An 18936-nucleotide genomic window follows, 5' to 3' on the forward strand; every position below is an offset into this window, starting at 1 on the left:
ATTTGTTTATAATATAGGCTATTTATTTAGGTTTTTAATCTACTCCTCCGGTCCTAGATAAATTTACACGGCAAAAAAGGTTCTATATGTAGAACCGGAGGAATAATATATAAAGGAACTCCAGAGTGATTATTATTTGAAAACAGGGGTGGATTAATAATTTTATAAAATATGAAATTTGAGCTCTTCAAACTTTGATCTAACAACCATTGAAATGGGAATTGGGAAGTCAATAGAGAAGCAGAAGCAAAAGGAAGTAGAGAGAATCCAAACCCGTATATTAATAATTTAATATTGATATTAGTTTTATTCCACTTGAATATTCTAATTGCAGACGGCGGCACAAGGATTGATTGTGGGGCTAGAGAGAGTTACACAGACCCAAAAACCAACTCTTCTTACGAAGCAGATGATGCTGACTTCGGCGAAGTGCGCAATGTATCGTCGAATTACAATAAAGAACAGATTGGGAATCAGCTGAACACATCAAGAAGCTTTCCAGAAGGGAAAAGGAACTGCTACTCAGTGCCCACACCTAGCCAAAACCCATACTATCTCGTACGGGCATTCTTCGCATATGGAAACAAAGTTAATAGAACAGGAATGCCATCGTTCGATTTGTACATTGGTGTCAATTACTGGGAGACAATTAACCCAACAGATGGAGACATTGTACGTTTCGAGGTCATTCATGTGTCTCCAACTGATGACGACATCAATGTTTGTCTTGTAAACACAGGCCAGGGAACACCCTTCATTTCATTGTTGGAAGTATTGCCATGGCGGAGTTCTAGGTATGATCAGACACCTTCGAGTTTATTAATTCTCGTGTCACGCTCCAAGCTGGGCATGTCAAAAGAAGATTCTACCTACATCAGGTAAACGGTCTTTTGTTCATTATTTAATGGTAACTGTTCCTTTTTCTTTTGGCATGAAGCGTGTAAAATTTCATTTCTCAGCACAAACAACAGTTTCTTAATTATGCAGATACCCAGATGATATCTTTGGAAGGTCCTGGTTCAACAGACAAATGGGAAACTCAGTGCGAATCAATACATCTATGGCTATTGACAGTAATACAGATGAAAATACTTACAAACTGCCAAAAGAAGTGTTGAGTAGTGCTGTTCAGGCTGGTAGTGCCAATTATTCCCTGGATATCAACATGGATTATCCAGATGGTGATTACTATGTGTACCTTCATTTTTATGACTTCGAGAATAAGTCACAGAATCAGCAGAGGAAGATGGTTATTACTTTCAGTGATGGGGTTAATGTGTCCTTCACTCTTCAATACTTGAAGCCCACTACTTTTGTCAGGAATATCAAAATAGGGGATGATGTTAGTAATATTTCCATCAGATCAGACTCTCAATTACCTGCCATGCTCAATGCTTACGAAATCTACAGAGTTCTTCCCCAAAATTCCACCACCGATGGAAGAGATGGTGATGAGTTTAATTGTTTAATATTTATATTTACATATGTAATTTATTGTTTTCCAAGTTTTTATAATGATTCGTAATCCCTACTTGGAATAACAGTTGCTGCTATCCGAGACATTAAAAAAGTGTATGGTATCAAAAGGATCAGTTGGCAAGGAGATCCATGCAGGCCAATGAACTATACATGGGAAGGTCTCACCTGCAACGATAATGGCACTCCAAGAATCATTTCAATGTGAGTAGAAGATAAATTCTTATATTTTAAAACTTGCAGAATGAAGATATCAAAAAGAGAGTGTATATATGTGCTATCAGTTCATACCAGTCTCTCTTTTCTTAGTTGCTCTTGTGCTTGAATGCAAAGCAACGATTAAGAACCTTCATTATTAAACTGATATGATACATGAGCTGCAGAAACTTGAGCTCTAGCAGCCTGTCCCGTGAAATAGCTCGTTCTTTCTCCAATTTCACAGAATTGACTGCCCTGTAAGTGTCTAATTAATTATTGTCAACGTTGGCAAAAAAGAATAATTAATTATTGTCGCCATATTTTTTATTTGCTGGTCACGTTAATTGTCAGCCACTAGCTCATCTAATACTTTCTCATTCACGTTTCCAGGGATTTGTCAAACAACAATTTGACGGGAGAAATACCAGAGTCTTTAGCAGAGCCAGAAAAATTAAAGCTTATGTAAGTTGTAACGCACTCATGCGTACATAGTAACAATATAGAGTAACTTCCCACTATAAATACTCTTATGGCAGTTAGCATATATCCTTTTATGTTTTGGGTTTAACGTTGTTATTAACACACACATATCTTACTCTAATGTGTTGATTTGCAGTAACTTGAAAAGGAATAATCTCACAGGTCATGTTCCAAAAGTTCTGGTGGAAAAGACGCGCACCGGCAAGTTGACTTTGAGGTTTGCTCTTCTTTGTGACAACTAATCTTTATACATAATGAATCTCAAATTCTAATTCCTTCTCTTTTCCAATCTGGCTAGTACGGATCTGAAGTACCCCGACCGGACGAGTCCAGGCAAGACATTTGCCATAGTGGCAGGAGCGACAGGAGGAGCTGCAGTTGTATCAGGAGTGACACTGACATTTGCTTTAAGGTTGAAGTTTTGTTGGAGGTGTAAGAAGAAGACTAGAAGAGGGGGAAATGAGAGGAGAGGTCAGAATGAGAGGAGAGGGCAGAATGATGATGAGAGAAGATCAGGAAAGAGGGAAGAAGAGCCCAGAGATGATGAGAGCGACACGGAGAGTGGTGATGTTACTGTTAAGCCCACCATCACTGAATCCCTAGTTAGCAAAGCCAGCGAGGCTATCTCATCTCTTTAGATGAAGTCTTGAGATCGGTGCTGCTTTGGTACTTGTATTTTGCTTGTGTTGGTGGAGAATGTATGTTATCTATGTGTTTGCTAGTTAGGAGGGTGTGTTTGTTTGTATCCATGGGATGAACAAAGAAAGGATTTGATGCCTGCTTTTCATGATTGTGTGAATCACTTGCTTGGCTAATGTACAAACGTATGTTATCTCTTTGTTTGCACAGAAAGAAAATTTGGAAGGAATGAATACTAGAAGGGTAAACTTTCCAAAATAGTAATTTTTTTTACTAGTTTTGAGAGTTTCTTTCTCAGTACTTCCTCTCTCACTTGTCTTCCATCTGAGAACAGTCTAAATGTTAAGCAAATAAACGTTATAACTGATTTCGTTCTGAACCCAACAAAAATATGCAATGTTACAGCAAATTCTATACCCTGCTGAAGAAATGAAACATTAAACAGAGTAGAGTTAGATAAACAGAGAATTTAAGGACTCGTTTGGTTTTGTTTTTTTTTTTTTGTTCCCAAAATAATTTTATAAAATTATTTTTAAGAACAAGTTTTTAAAACAATAAAAACAAAAAAATGTTTAGATAATTTTCTAAAAAGTTACATTTGGAAACAAACATACTTCAAAGTTGAAACTTTGATGAGAACTCAAATTCTCGAATTAAAAAAAAAAAAGCCATCAAATGGAGACGAAAGAGTTTTCCAATTTTTTCAAATAAAAAATCCAAAAACGAAAAAACAAGAAAACAACTAAAACTTATTCTGGTTTTTAGTTTTGAAAAATAAAATTCTGTTTTCTTTTTCCTTTAAAAACACTTAACTAAAAAAAATAGTCAAACTGGTTTTTTTTTATTTTACTGTTTTTAAAAACAAAAATTGTTTTCAAAACAAGAAAACAAACAAGGCCTAACTCTCTCTGATTTTATTTATGGTTTTGCCAAAGCTTTGTTTTCTTTCCCTTGAACAGTTGAACCTTCATGTATGTTGGAAAATTAGATGTAATGTGCATATACGGGTGCATTTAAGAATCTCCAGATACTCACTCTTTTGTCAACAACGTGCATGTAAATTTCTTACACTAATTACGACTCCCCCTTCGCCCAATGTATATTCTCAGAATCAACAATGTTTGGTTCTTAGAATTAGAACTGTTGAACCCGCGGGTTCAACCCGCCAACCTGCCAAAAATGACGGGTTAGGGTTGGCCAAAAACCAACCCGTCAATAAACGAGCCTTTTTAACCCGCACCGTCAGGCCCGCAACCCGCCGCGGGTTAGTCCGCATTTATTTTTTTTTAAATTTTTTTAAATTTTTTTAATTATTATAATTATATTATTATATAGTATATCCTATCTAAAAAAATATTAAAAAATACTTATATAATTTATTTGGTACTTTTAATCAAATATTTCAAGAAAAAACAAAAAGTTTATTATTATTTTTAAATATTATATAAGAAAAAAATATTAAAAAGTAAAAAAAATATTTCAAAAAATAAATAAATAAATGTTGGCAGGTTGGCGGGCCAACCCACCAACCCACCTTGGCGGGTTAGGGTTGGTTAAAAGCCAACCCGCCTTCAAACGAGCCTTTTCAGCCCGACCCGCCATGGGTTCAACCCGACACGGGCCAACCTGCAACTCACGGGTTGGCTCGTATTACCAGCCCTACCTAGAATGCCTACTCAACAACACCCACCCTTCATTATACATTTTTCAGGAGCTTTTTGGTTTACGTCAAGAACCTAATGTCTTCATGATTCCTGTTGCCTGGTGTTTAATTTTTAGGCCTTCTGCCCTCATTTATCTATTTATTTACTTGTAATTTCATGAGTAACTGGGGCTCTGTTTTTTAAGACGATTGGGTAGGGGTTTAATTGTAAACTTATATTTTTAAGATTATATTTAGATAAAATTAAAATAGAGACAAAGATATCAAAATAAACTTCAAATAATCATTTTCATTATTTAAACAAGATATAAAGGGCCAAAAGGGTCAAAAATTTTGATGCTAAATTTAAGTTACTTGTACAGTATTAATGATTATTATGCAATTTTATCTTTATTTAATTTCTGTTGGAAGAAGAAAAGAGATACGTGAGAATTATTTGTAAATGCAAAGAAAGGAAATTTTTTTAATAAGAATACATTTATAAAATTTTATTAATTTAATAAATTTCTTTATATGAGAATAAATTAATAATCTCAATTATTGGCGTGCTATGGAGAGGGAAAAAGATTATTGGCTTCACCAAAGCAGGCACCAAAGCAGGCATCTTGCGGTTTGCTTTTTATTCTTGGCATTGACTGAGACTTATCTGCCGACAACTTTTTGTACTTGTTTGTTTTCCCCTTTCTCCGGCCAGCAACGGAAAATCCAAGAAATACTGTAATTTGGAACTGCTAATAATAAATTTATTAGAAATCTTGTATCATGTATTTTTCGTTGAAATTTTTTATATATCATATATTAATAATATTGTTGATTTAACTCTTCAAATGTATTCATAAAAGACCTATGTTCGACTGAATTTCACTTTGATACAAACAATAGATGGTGATGGGGCTCCAATTCCTATCATCTTAGGGGTGTTTAGCAATCCCTATAAGCACTTTTAAAAAACATTTTTATGTCAATTAAAATTTTTTTATTATATATTTATTTCGTATATCATAAAATTATTTTTGAAATTATAATTTAGTTTTCACCTTAACACTTCCTTATTGCTGTTCTTAATAATAGTGAAACTCGTCAGATTTATTTATGATTTAAATTAAATTTAAATTAAATTTGTTCGGTTATTTCCGTTTGTACTTGTTAGTTTTCTAAGCACACACTCGTGTGTTGCTTGGCTTTTATTTCATTTTATTTATTTTTCGTCTTGTACGTGCTTGGCTAGGCTTGAGTATGACTCACTAGGACTGGGTGTTACTCCGTTTAAATATTTTCACCAAAATATATACCCCTTAATAAAGCTCCAACTTAATTAGATATGCTAAAAAGTCACTGGTTAAAAATGCCTTATATAATTTTGAATCGAGGGAGTAAGAGCAATATTAGAATAATAGTACAAATTATTGATACATGAAGTATTACTCTCTCAAATATTAAATGTGAAACCTAATTAATTAATTTATACATGTTAAAATCTTTAACTAAGTTAGTTATTTATCATTATCATGTAAAAATTGTGTGTCCCTATCCTAAATTACCCCTCTTTAGAGAAAATAGAATGAAAACAACGGAGAAATTACTGAAAGTCTTTTCGGGGGAAAAAAAAAAGAAATGAAATAAAGTTAGGGTAACTCACATCCATCTCCATTCTATATTTGCGGCGGAAAAAAATAAAATAAAATTTAACTTGATTCTGTTAATTCTGTGAATTGGTTAAAAGAGTTCTATTTACAGGATCAGAGGAGGTGATATAATAAATTAGGTATTTTAATAAAATATCATTGCAATTCGTTGTAATATAGGCTATTTATTGAGTTTTTAATCTAAATATAGATAACATCAAAGTGACTATTGTTTGAAACCAGGGCTGCATTGATATTGATGTTGGCTTTTATACGACTCTAATTTTCTAGTTACAGACAGCATAAGGATTGGTTGTGGGGCAACAGAGGATAACATAGACCTGAAAACCAAATATTCTTACTTGGCAGACGATGATAGAGAGCCTGTTTGAGAAAGTGTTCAAAAACACTTATAAACATGTTTCATATAAGTCGAGATAAAACTGCTCTTACATACTAACCTCGTAGTTCACAAATTATGATTAAAAAGTTACTTATAAACTATTCCAAACAGGCCCAGATTCATTAGATGGAGACATTGTACGTTTCAAGGTCATTCATGTCTCTCCAACTGATAATGACATCAACGTATGTCTTGCGAACACAGGCCAAGGAACACCCTTCATTTCATTGTTGGAAGTACTGCCATGGCAGAAGTCTGGGTATGATCACACAGCTTCGATTTTTCTTAGACTTGTACATGAGGTAATAATCATTGATCTTTCGTCCATTGCTTCATTAAATTCATAGACGATGTAATAATAACTCTTTCTTAATTAGGCAGTTACCCTGATGATATCCATGAAAGGTCCTGGTTCAATAGAAAAATGGCAAATTCAGTGCCAATCAGTACATCTATGACGATTGGCAATGCCACAAATGAAAATACTTACAAATTAACTGCCAAAAGAAGTGTTGAGTAGTGCTGTTCAGTCAAGCAGCGTATCTTCTTCCTTAGTTGTCAACATGGATTGTCCATATGGTGATACCAATTATGATTATTATATTACTGCTTTTGGTCCTAATTATAAGACCTCATTTATAGTCTATAAGTAGGTCTTATAATTAAGACTAGAGGTAGTATATTATATGTAAGGTCTTTTAAGTAACTAATTAGTTACTGGTCACCAGATTTTTCATTTGCTTGGTCACATTAATTATTCTCGTAATCTATGTGCTCATCTAATACTTGATTTCTCATTCATGTTTCCAGGGATTTGTCAAACTGAGAAATACCAGAGTCTTTAGCAAAAACATAAAAATTAGCATAGGTCAGATCAACTTTCCATTATACTTTCTTTTTTGCAATTGGCATGTCCTCTTGTTTTTTTTGGGTTCAGTGTTGTTATTAACACACACACACACACATCTTACAAGAATGTGTTAGGAAGGACGGGGGAACTGCAGCTACTCCTCCGGTCCTTATTATAAGACCCCATTTGACTTTTTATTTGGTCTTAATTATAAGACCTCAATCCATTTTGTCTTTTATATTTATGCATTTTTTTCCAAGATAATCCTTCTAATAATGATAGTTTTAGCCAATATACTTAATTAGTAAGGATATTTTAGGAATGACAACACTTATTTATTATAAATAACCAATTTAACTTACTTCCTTAATCTCCTCAAATAAGTCAATTGGGTCTTATAATTAGGACCGGAGGAGTATTATATTAGGACTGACAATTACTTTTAAGTTTCGGTTGGGTTTTGATATGTTTAAGAAGAGGTCAAACGAAGGAAGAAATGATGAGAGGAGAGGGAGGAGGAAGAAGAAGAATGATGAGAGAAGATCAGGAAAGAAGGAAGATGAGAGCAAAGATGATAAGAGCAGCAACAACAAGGGGACTGCTAGTGTTAAGGCCAGCATCAAGACTGGCGAGGGTGAAACTCACTAATTGGCAAAGCCAGTGAGGCTACTCAAGAACAAATCTCAGGTCTTCACATGAGATCTTCTGTTACACATAGGGACGCTACTTATTGTGTTAGAGAATATGTTATTTTATATGGTGGGGGTAATTGTGAGGTGTGTTTGTTTCTGTTCATGGTATGTCTGTGAGTCAGTTGCTTGGTTCATATCGAAATTAAAGTACATTAGATGTTGAGTTTCTGCACTTGGCTTGTTTCCAACCACTAAAAACATGTCCATGTTGTCGCTCATCATATTAATTACCACTCTTATTCTTATTATAAGTCCACTTGTAGGAGGAAAAATTGGTTCTAAATATGGGCTCAGTTTTGGTGCTAAGCATGATGATAAGCACCAAGAGCTCATCGTTTATGCGCACCATTTTAATAAAGTCAAGAATGAGTTCGGGAGCACATTCCATTCTCACCGTGCTCATCACAATTTGGACCATCTAAATCGATTTTAGATAGTTCATATTGAATTTAATTTTTTTTATATATTTTAATCAACTTTTTGTTTTAATAGATACAGAATTTAAAATAAATATAATATCATAACTAATATATCTTTAGGAAATAAATTTATCATTAAAAAAATTGTATATTAAAAATTTTAAATCTGAACGATCCATATTAGATTTTGGATGGTTTAAATTGCATTATAAGCACTGAATAAAGATCCGAATGAGTTCCATGTGACGTCGTTCTGTTGGGTAAAGTCAAGAAAGTTCCCTCCATTCAAGGCAAGTTCTTTTTTTTTTTTTAATTTTTCTTTTTTAATAATATGCAAGTTCCAAATTTTCGCTTCTCTTCTTCTTTGAAGAAAAATACCAGGGCCAGTCTTTAATCAAGGTCTCCTGGAGAAAACTCAAATGTTTCAAGAGAAACCTCCTTCGTTGTTTTTTAAGGGCGGCTTTGGTTTGGATACCAACTCTCCTTTTCATGAGGCAGCCATTCGAGAAAAATTGGACATTTTCTCAATTAAAAAGCAAGTCTCCATCTGCCCCAAAGCACAATCACAGGATGTCATCATCTCCGATTTTCTGCTGCTCTTGCACTTTTACTTTTGATCATTTTAAAGTAGCTGCTTCGGCTTCGCATTCAATCATAGCTAATAGTAGTCCGGTTTTTTCTAGTGTAATGAACCTTTGAGTCTTTATCTCTATTTTATTATGCATTTTGACTTTTCATAAAAACAAAACAAAGAAAAATTTAATAAGAGTGAATTTAAAAAATTATGTCACTTTAATGCATTCTTTAATTGAAAATGTGTTACAAGTAACTTTTCATAAGAACAAAAGCAATACATATCTCTGTTTTGGAGTTTGCATAAAAAGTAAATTCCATTTAGGAGCATCACTGTCTTATGGATGCCTTTGCTTGGGCTTTTGCTTATTGGCTCTTGTTCCTGATGGTTTTATCTATATGGATCATGCTTTAGCTAGTATCCACCTGGCTTCCCATTCAATATTCAAGTGTATTGGGAGTTCCATTTGATTTCTACGTCATATACTACTTCCGATTCTTAATATAAAAGCTTTTTAATTTTTACTTTGGTCCTAAATATAAGACTCCAAATCACTTTGTCTCTCATATTTATTCATTTTTTAAAAATAATTCTTATAATAATAGTAGTTCTCACCAATACATTTGATTAACAAGAATATTTTAAGAAAAATAATATCTATTTATTATAAATAATATATTTAACTAGTTTCTATAATATATTCAAATTAATCAACTAGCTTTTATATTAAGAAAGGAAAATAATACAATACTATGACATATTCAAGTAGTCTAAGCAGTCTTTGAGAGTTCATGTTGAAAAACCAAAACGCAACAAAAATTGTGAGAAGTTCAAATATCAATACTGGGAAAAGGTACATTAAACAAAGTGTGGAATTAGATAAGTTGAGAATTTAACCTTTTTTTTTTTAAGATCAAAATGATAATATATTAAAAATGATAGAGTTACTAGCTAGACCTAACAGAGAATTTGACTCACTGATCTTAATTTATGATTCTCCCATGACTTTTGCATTCCTTGTTCCCGTGAACCGTAATGGAAGTTGGAAAATTAGAGCTAGGCGTGCGGGTGCATTCTCCTAATAATCTCCCCATTTGCTCTGTCGTCAACAATGTAGGCATAACTTTCTTACTCTTGAGGGCCCAATATGTTTTCTTAGAATCAATAAAGATTTGCCAATAGCCTCACGATTTAGGGAAAACGAAGATTCCTTTCCAAGTGAGAAGTTGTAATTAAAATGTTTGCTTCTTTAATTGAAAAAAAATAATAATGCAATTCTTTTATCCTTTATCAACAGAAACTGAATTTAATGGAAAGAGGTTAATTTCTCATAGTGTGATGAACCAATATTTAAATCTCTATTAAAACAGATGTCCACATTTAACGTCTGATAATATCTCAAACATGATTGCTTCTAATAAGATGATCCTTGTGCCTATTAAAAATAATTCTTTTTCCTTCAAGTTTTAAACATGTTTCTTCACACACACACGTATATATGTGTGTGTATGTGTGTGTGACCATATTATTCAAGTGTCGTACCTGTTCTGGTGGTCCACTCCTGCCTTGACATGCATTGAACATGAAAAGGAAATTCAATGCCGTGGTTTCTTGTTCCATCTAAAAAGTTGTCTCTCTCTGAAGTTTTTTCCCCAATCAGCGTCCCAGTAAGCTGTCTCTAATCAGTATTATGAACCCCCCCGCCTTTTATATGTGTGCGTGTCTACAGTGTACACACACCTCCATTTTGAATTTTTGATATTATTTATTCAAAATTTTATCTCATAAATTAAAAAAATAATCCATATATAAGAATTATTATTTAATAATTAATATTGTCTCCAACCTTATTTCCTAAGAAAAAAATATTACTCTTCCGTTCTTAATATATGACTTAATTATTGTGTTGATTTTAGTTTTAAATGTAAGATCTATTTCTTATATTTATCAATTTTTTAAATTACTTCTACAGATATTTTCTCAATCATAATCAAGTAGGAGAGAGGAAGATATTAAACAAGATGATAGTAATGTTTTAAAAAAACATGTTATATATCTTATAATTAACTAACTTATTTAACTTTTTTAATATAATCAAATTAGTTAAATAGGTTTTATATCAAGAACCGGAGGAATAATAAAAAAAATGTTTCATGGGACTAAATGGCCATTAATGTTGTCTTTAAAATTTTAAAATACAAATAATTTTGTTTGCAAAAGTCATATAGTTAAATGATAAATGGAAAGAAAAGTTGTGTAAACCACAAAATAGAGTTACTTATTACAAGAGACTATACATTTTAAAATTATTTTGAAGGATATAACAACCGCAAATTTTAAATGTGATATACGACAAGAAATTGAGGCACATTATGAAAATTATAAGAACTTTGAGAATTCCGTCAAATAGATGTATTGAAAAAATAATGTTAAATAGAGTAGCCTCTTAAAAGTTAAATTAAAACTAATAATATGTGTGCACAGTCTCTCTTATTCCAATAATTTTATTTCTGGTATATAATATTTCTTTTGGCAATAAATGTATGAACTAATTAATGAATTTATTTTAGTTTTAGATATAAAATCTTAATATTATTTTGTTTCTTAAATTTATAATTTTGTAAAACTGTTCCTATTAATTAGATTGAGTAAAGAAGGATTTTATCCAAGAGGTAATGATTAAAAAAATATTTTAAAAAAATCAAGCTATATTTATTGTAAATAGTTAACCTAAATTTTTTTTTAATATTTATAAATTAGTTGCTTTCTCTTACACGATTCTTTGAAGCTGATGGACTAATATTAGCCTCCTCAAATATTTTAAAATGTAGTTTAAAAAAAGGAAAAATCATAAAAAAAAACTGTTAAAATAAAAAAATTTACACACAGAACCTGTTCATAAAAGTTATTATCAAAACCTATACTAATATTGTCATAAGTTCTAATTTATAATTTTTTTTAGTTCGGCGGTTTTTCATGGTTATTTTTCAAAGAGAAAAGATTTTAAAAAGTAATGTTTTTGGTTTGGATTCGAGCTGGGTAATGCGCCCCACATGGTGGCGTTAAGTCAATCTATGTTCTTCGCAGCGATGGATACGCACTTCGCCAGAACGCGGTGTGTTGGACTCGTTTTCTCAGTTGTGTTTATGAAGCAGTGGGCATTTGAACTGAAAGTGGCACTGGCAAACAATGAAGATTGCATCAGAATTGACGTTGCTTTTACTTGCTTTCTTCATTCCTCTTCACAACGCAAGCTGGATGGCTTCAGACTCCAAAATTGCCTCTTCTGATGATTCAGGCAAGTTGCCTCTTCTTCCGCATAATTGTCCCGTACAAGAGCCAAAACACCCATATTTTAGCATTGCACTTTCCATTGCCTTCTTTTAAAATGGTTTCTTTTTTTCTTATTAGTTAACTCGCATCTTCCTCCATTATGTGTTTTCTGTATTAAGCTTCTTTAACGTGGCTCTGTTTCTATTTTGACTTGAACATTTGTAGATCACATAGGCATAGATTGTGGGGTGGAGGAGGCGTACCAAGACAGTGAGGGCAACATGTGGTATAAACCAGATTCAGGTTTTGTAGAAACAGGCCAGAATCACAAAGTACCATCAGATTACAGCTTCTCCAAATCCCAAATGTCGAAGCAACTTAACACACTGAGAAGTTTTCCAGATGGAGAAAGGAACTGCTATACTCTCACTTCCAGTAGAAACAGCAAGTACATTGTCAGAGCTTTCTTTGCTTATGGAAACTATGACTTGAAGAACAAAAAACCCACTTTTGATTTGTATCTTGGTGTCAATCGCTGGAAGACTATTGAATTTGACGATATCACGTCGTATTATTCTGTTGAGGTTATTCTTGTTGCCTTAACAGACACCATAAGTGTGTGTCTTGTTAACACGGGAAATGGTGTTCCTTTTATTTCGTCCTTGGAATTATGGCTTCTCGGTGATAATATTTATCAAATCTCCAGTTCGATTCCGTTGGATCTCTTGACCCGGTCTACCCCTAGCAGGCCAGGAGACGACAGGTTCATCAGGTACACGTAAGCTGTGTATGACCCTTGGTCAAAATCAAGCATTGAAATACACCACCATGCGCGCGCGCGCGCGCGTGTTTTCTCAATTTTATATGAGTTCTATGCTTCCCAGTTCCCACATCAAATCAAGTTACACTTTACATCTTATAAATATTTGTTTTCGACTCTGTTCTCTGTTTGGTAAACGCAGGTTTAAAGATGATACATATGGTCGTGTGTGGTTTAAAAGATCCTTCGGCAGTTCAAGTATAGCCACCACATCAGTAATTATTGACTTAAATGGAACACAAAGTACTAATAACCTGCCGCAACAAGTATTGAAGACTGCAATAGTGTCCACGAGCCTGCACCCTACCATGGAAATCTACTCTGATCAACAAACTGATAGTTCCAACGAGTACTTCTGTTACTATTACTTCTTTGAATTTGATAAGCAAGCAACAACTCAGAAAAGGATCATGAATATTACTTTCAATGATGGTCGCATCCTCTCGGAGCCCATTACTACTCAATATCTGAAGCTACTCACAATTGTTGGGAATATCACGCAAGCAAACCAGCTTCGTATTTCCATCAATCCCACCCCAGAATCTGATTTACCAGCCATGATCAATGCTTTTGAGATTTATAGAGGACTAAAACAACTTAAGTCAGAAACTTATCAAGAAGATGGTAGCACCCCTCTTTTCCGGATGATTTATTGCATTTGATTACTTATACCAGAAAGATGCTGATATCTCTTTCTGCATATATACGTATAGAATTCACTGTTGGTTTTTGTATAAAATAACTGTAGGAATAGCAATAGGTTCGTGTTATGTTAAAAATAGTTGGCTTAATAATAGTTGATTTGGTCATGGCTGACTCAATCAATTTTGACTCTAGGTAAATTTACATAAACCCAAATTCTTGCTTTGCTACCCGCGCTTAAATTCTTTAGCGCTTAGTGCTCTTGTTAGGATCACTTTTGAAAGTTTAGGGAAAAATGCATGGAAAGGGAAAAATGCTTTTTGTTGGGTAGAAGTTTGACTTGCTATCTGAAGAAAGAAGTAAAGAGTAGGGCAGCTATAGGATTGCTATAGTCAAAGTCCATGAGTTGGGGGTTGTGAAAGTTACTTTTTGGGTCTATAAATCTTATCTTCGGCTGAGCAGTAAAAGGGTGTGAAGAATTTGAACTGTGATCTTGGCCCTTGGGTGGAGAGAGCCAACCTCTCGAAAGTTTGGCAAGTCTATTGGTTCATTGTGTTGTATCTTGTTCTGTGTATCTTGTTTTATTCCTTGTTAGTTTGTAATCATCACTTTCATTGTAGCTAATGTATCAGTGTGTGAGAGTCATCTATTCCCTTGTTATTCAGTAAAACCATTATCAATCTCAAGTTTCCCCACTCTTTGTTGTTTATTTCTGATTTTTGTTGTTGTTGTAAGTTTGTTTAGAAGAGGGTCCTATCAGCTTTTTTATCCTTTCTTTTTTGGCACTCTTCATTCATCAAGCTTAAACTTACTGAACTACTGAAATAGTTATTAATGCTAAAAACAACAGTTGATGCAATTTTTTTTTTTTGGCCAACAAAGTTGATGCAATTCAGGGAATCAAAAGTATTTATAACATCATAAATTGGCAAGGAGATCCATGCATTCCAGCTAGTCTTGCTTGGGAAGGGGTCGCTTGCACATCTGATGCCAATCCAAGGGTCACTTCACTGTGAGTACTGCTCTTGTTTTCTTCTGAATCACGCAAGTTTGAAAAGAGATGCTTAACTGTTGAAGATATTAATCTACAGTACTGGCTTCTAAAAGTTATAACTAGATAAGCAATAATATAAGATAAAATAAATTTTTTTTTGTCTGCTAATGATAATATATCACTTTGATTCCTGTCATGAGATGTATTTGAAGAACTGGTCATTGATAAAAATCGTATGTCCTTGTTCTATTCTTATAACTAATCCTACACATTAGAATAAGTCTAATTATTGTTATTGATGATGATGATGGTATCATTTTGTTGTTAATTAGATCCTCAATCTTAATGACCATGGTATTGCGGGAAAAGTTCTTAGATATATCTACCAAACCAATTATGAATTGGCATGTGTACAAGCTGGATGAATTTTCCAGTAGAACTCATCTTTGATATGCTTATATTTTTATTAATAATTTTCTAGATCTGTCCATCATTTTTGAACAATATACAATATCTCGTGTTGCAATACATTTCAGCTTCTGCTTTTCTCTTATTCGTATGTTTAATAATCGCAAGAAAATGATTCATTCTGCAATTCAAGCAGGAACTTGAGTTCAAGGGGACAAACAGGGAGGATAGATGATTCATTTTCAAAATTCATTAAACTGAGGTCCTTGTAAGTTTTAGTGTCTTTTGACACATACCTTGTAAATCCTCATTTTTCTTTATATCCACGAGGCTTCAGAGGCTATCAACTTGCAAAGTTTTCACTCTGCTTATCTAAATGATAACTTTTATGCAGGGATTTATCATATAACAACCTGACAGGAGAAGTGCCTGAATATTTTGCACAGTTACCAGATTTGAAAGTCCTGTAAGTTAAGATCATTTAGCATTCCCATCGTAATTTCCTCAGCCATGTCCTTCCACCATATTTATCATAAAGTCTCTACAGTAATTTAACAGGGAATCAGCTCACAGGTTCAATCCCCAAGCCACTAAGGCTGAAGTCCGAAGCCTCTTTGTCTTTGAGGTTTCTTTCTCTTCTTTAAGTAAATCTACTATAACCAAGAAGTTTCTTGTCCAAATTTTGGCGTTTCTTTTCCTACATTTGACTTGTCGTTTGATCTTATAAACATGAGTAGTCTTGCCGTGATGTAGCTCCATTATTTGATACCAATGCCAAATTATGGTTTCTGAGGTTTAAATTATTAGTCTAATTACTTAATGGTATTTGACACTCTTGCATATTAAGCTGTGTATTTATTTTGGGCTAGTTTGGAAGGAAATCCGGGCCTTTGTCTGGCTGAATCATGTGGAACAAAGAAGCATGCTACCCTCCTCATTGCATGTATAGCAGCATCCATAGCGGTTTTAATAATGACCGTCCTTATTTATCTGATGAACATGAGAATCAAAAGGAAGAAGCAAGGAGGTAATTTCCTGCTTCTTATATCTTTGGCAGTGTTTGAGGCAATAATTTTTTTTATATCATGGTTTTATGAACTGGTATTCCTTATAGTCCACCTTCATTAAACAAGCTTGATTCAATATCAAAAGAAATCCTATTTATCATAGAACAGAGTTTTCTTTCTCTTCTCATTGTAGCCTTTGAACTTGTTTCACAAATTAATGTTCCATCTATGCTGGGATATAGTCATTACAGTTCCAATTGTCTATCAGCTTTTCCGGATTTTATAAGGGAAAAGAAAGAGACAAGACTTAAGAATCTACGTATCCGTTTTTTTTTTTTTGAAGAAATATTGTGAACTGTGTGGTTATGGTTATTTACATTGCTTCTGTGAATGTGATGTTTATAGCATTTAAGAAAGAGGGGCGGGAGAATTCAAAGAAACAAGTATTTTCTCTGAGAGAGGTTACTAGAATTACCAGTAACTTCAAAACTGTTATTGGGAAAGGTGGGTTTGGAGAAGTTTACCTTGGCACAGTGCAAGATGGTAAAGAAGTTGCAGTGAAGTTACTTTCTCAGACATCAAGGCAAGGATACAGGGAGTTTCACTCAGAGGTTTGATGCCACAATCATATGCCTGAGGCAATTTTCGTTTATCCCTTTTTCTTTGTCCCCATAGTTTTGTTTAGAAAACAAAGACTTCAGAATTTTCAGCATCTTCCTTAAATTCATGATGTTAAACTTCAAACGGCAGGTAGATTTGTTGACTTTCGTTCATCATAAAAACTTGGTTTCTTTTATGGGGTACTGTGAAGAAGGTGATGTGAAAGCATTGATTTATGAATATATGGCAAAGGGGAATCTGCAACAGCTGTTGTCAGGTTAGTTTATGTTGTCACCAAAAGACAAGAACTTCGTATAAGCTTTCTACTTTGCTATGTTGAAGAGAAATTCTTGATGTTACCTGTTGAAGATTATTTTTTATGCCAATGTAGATGCCTGATTTCCTTTTTTTTTCTTTGAAAAGGATTTAAGAAAAGTATTTTGATTTGGAAGAGAAATAAATTACTACCTCCAATCCTTAATATAAGAGCTAGTTGGGAAGTTAAATTTGGTCCTAAATATAAGATTTCAATATATTTTACCTCTCATCTTTTGTCGAAATATCCCTATTGATTGCAAGGAGCTCCCACCAAGGGACAATTCTAATCATGTAATGGAAATGATTGAAAGAGGATAGTTTAGGGAGATCAACACACATTTGTGACAAATAACCAACTTAACTAATTTTCTTAATATTCCTAAATTAGTTATCCAGCTCTTATATTAAGGACTGGAGATAATATATAATAAGGGATGTAAGTTTTTGTTGAAGACGTGGTTTGATTTACATATACTTTGTTTTCTGCACTCTGCAGATGAAAATACAACTGTTTTGAAGTGGTTTGATAGACTTCAAATTGCCCTGGATGTTGCATTTGGTATGCGAAACCTCACATGTACTTTCTGTTAATGGCTTCTATTTTCCTAGTCTTCTCACTAATCATCTCTATACTAACATACTAAAGGTGTATGGGTGTCTTGATGGAAATGCAGGATTGGAGTATTTGCATTATGGTATCAAGCCTCCCATAGTTCACAGAGACTTGAAGACCTCCAATATTTTGTTGGATGAGAACATGCAAGTAAAATTTCTGACTTCGGACTGTGTAGATCTTTTGAAAATGAACATGATAGTCATATATCAACTAGACCAGCTGGCACACTGGGTTATCTTGATCCCGAGTAAGCATGTAGATTACAAATTTTTACCAAGGATCTTGTTTTATACATGAAATCTCTGCAGGAGTCTCATCATTTTGTGGCTTAATAAACTGCAGCAGCATGACACCCACACCCACACACACATATATAGAAACAAAGTTTTGAGACTTTAGTTAGAATCCCAGTGCTTTCAACCATTTACCTAGTGCTAAAGATGGAGCTCAAAGCATAGATTCGCCTATCCTCTTGGTAAATTTCATATGAAATGAAGAAAATAAAGATCGGACTATTGACTCTTATTTCATATGTAGATTTCGAAGCTCTGGAAATTTGAATAGAAAGAGTGATGTTTACAGCTTTGGGATAATTCTGCTTGAGCTAATCACTGGACAACCTGCAATGAAACCAGAATCACTTGGAATCAAGATACAATTACTTGATTGGGTTAATCCTAAACTTAATGGAGATATTGACTCCATAGTTGATCCAAGGTTAGAAGGACAGTACAATAGAAGTTCAGCATGGAAACTTGTAGAAATTGCCATGTCCTGCGCCCAACCTACTGCAATCCAAAGGCCTGACATAAGTGAAGTGTTGACTGAGCTAAAGGACTGTTTGGCTTCAGAAATAAGCCATGAAAGATCAGAGAGCAGCATGAGAAGGTCCAGGAATAATTCACTGGAAACAAGTTCTTTGAATCCTTTTCAGATTGATTCATCATTAGGCCCACATGCTAGATAAGCTTGTTTAGAATTTCCAATTATGAAGTCTTGAGTGTGTTGCACAGTGGACAATAGACAGTTTGTTTTTTTGTTGGTTCTCAGTATGTAATGGCATTTTTGGCTTCATGGTAGACTAATCCCCTGCGCTTAATTTTCTTTCAAACCACATGAAGTTCAAAATGCTAAATCAATTTTGTTTAGGGAAGGTGATGATCAATAGAGACTTCTGAAGATATTATTGAACATACGAAGTTGATTACGAACAGAGAGTGAGATATTTCTCTTAATTTT

General features: G+C 33.8%; 1 protein-coding gene and 1 pseudogene across 1 annotated transcript in view; both read left to right on the forward strand.

Annotated features, from left to right (window-relative positions):
• The window catches only part of LOC114761138 (putative leucine-rich repeat receptor-like protein kinase At2g19210), a 36764-nt gene extending 33779 nt beyond the window's left edge, over positions 1-2985 (forward strand). Inside the window, exons 6-8 of the mRNA XM_028950462.1 lie at positions 2065-2136; positions 2291-2371; positions 2453-2985. Of these exons, the coding sequence (XP_028806295.1) occupies positions 2065-2136; positions 2291-2371; positions 2453-2792 (493 nt within the window). The 3' untranslated portion in view covers positions 2793-2985. The remainder of the gene's footprint in view (positions 1-2064; positions 2137-2290; positions 2372-2452) is intronic.
• A 9160-nt stretch (positions 2986-12145) lies between these two features.
• On the forward strand, positions 12146-18717 carry LOC114761144 (probable LRR receptor-like serine/threonine-protein kinase At1g05700; annotated as a pseudogene).
• Positions 18718-18936: the final 219 nt, after the last annotated feature.

This window comes from Neltuma alba, unplaced genomic scaffold, assembly GCF_004799145.2.
Source record: "Neltuma alba isolate B1F8T4 unplaced genomic scaffold, ASM479914v2 tig00001667_pilon, whole genome shotgun sequence".
Classification (NCBI taxonomy): Eukaryota; Viridiplantae; Streptophyta; class Magnoliopsida; order Fabales; family Fabaceae; genus Neltuma; species Neltuma alba.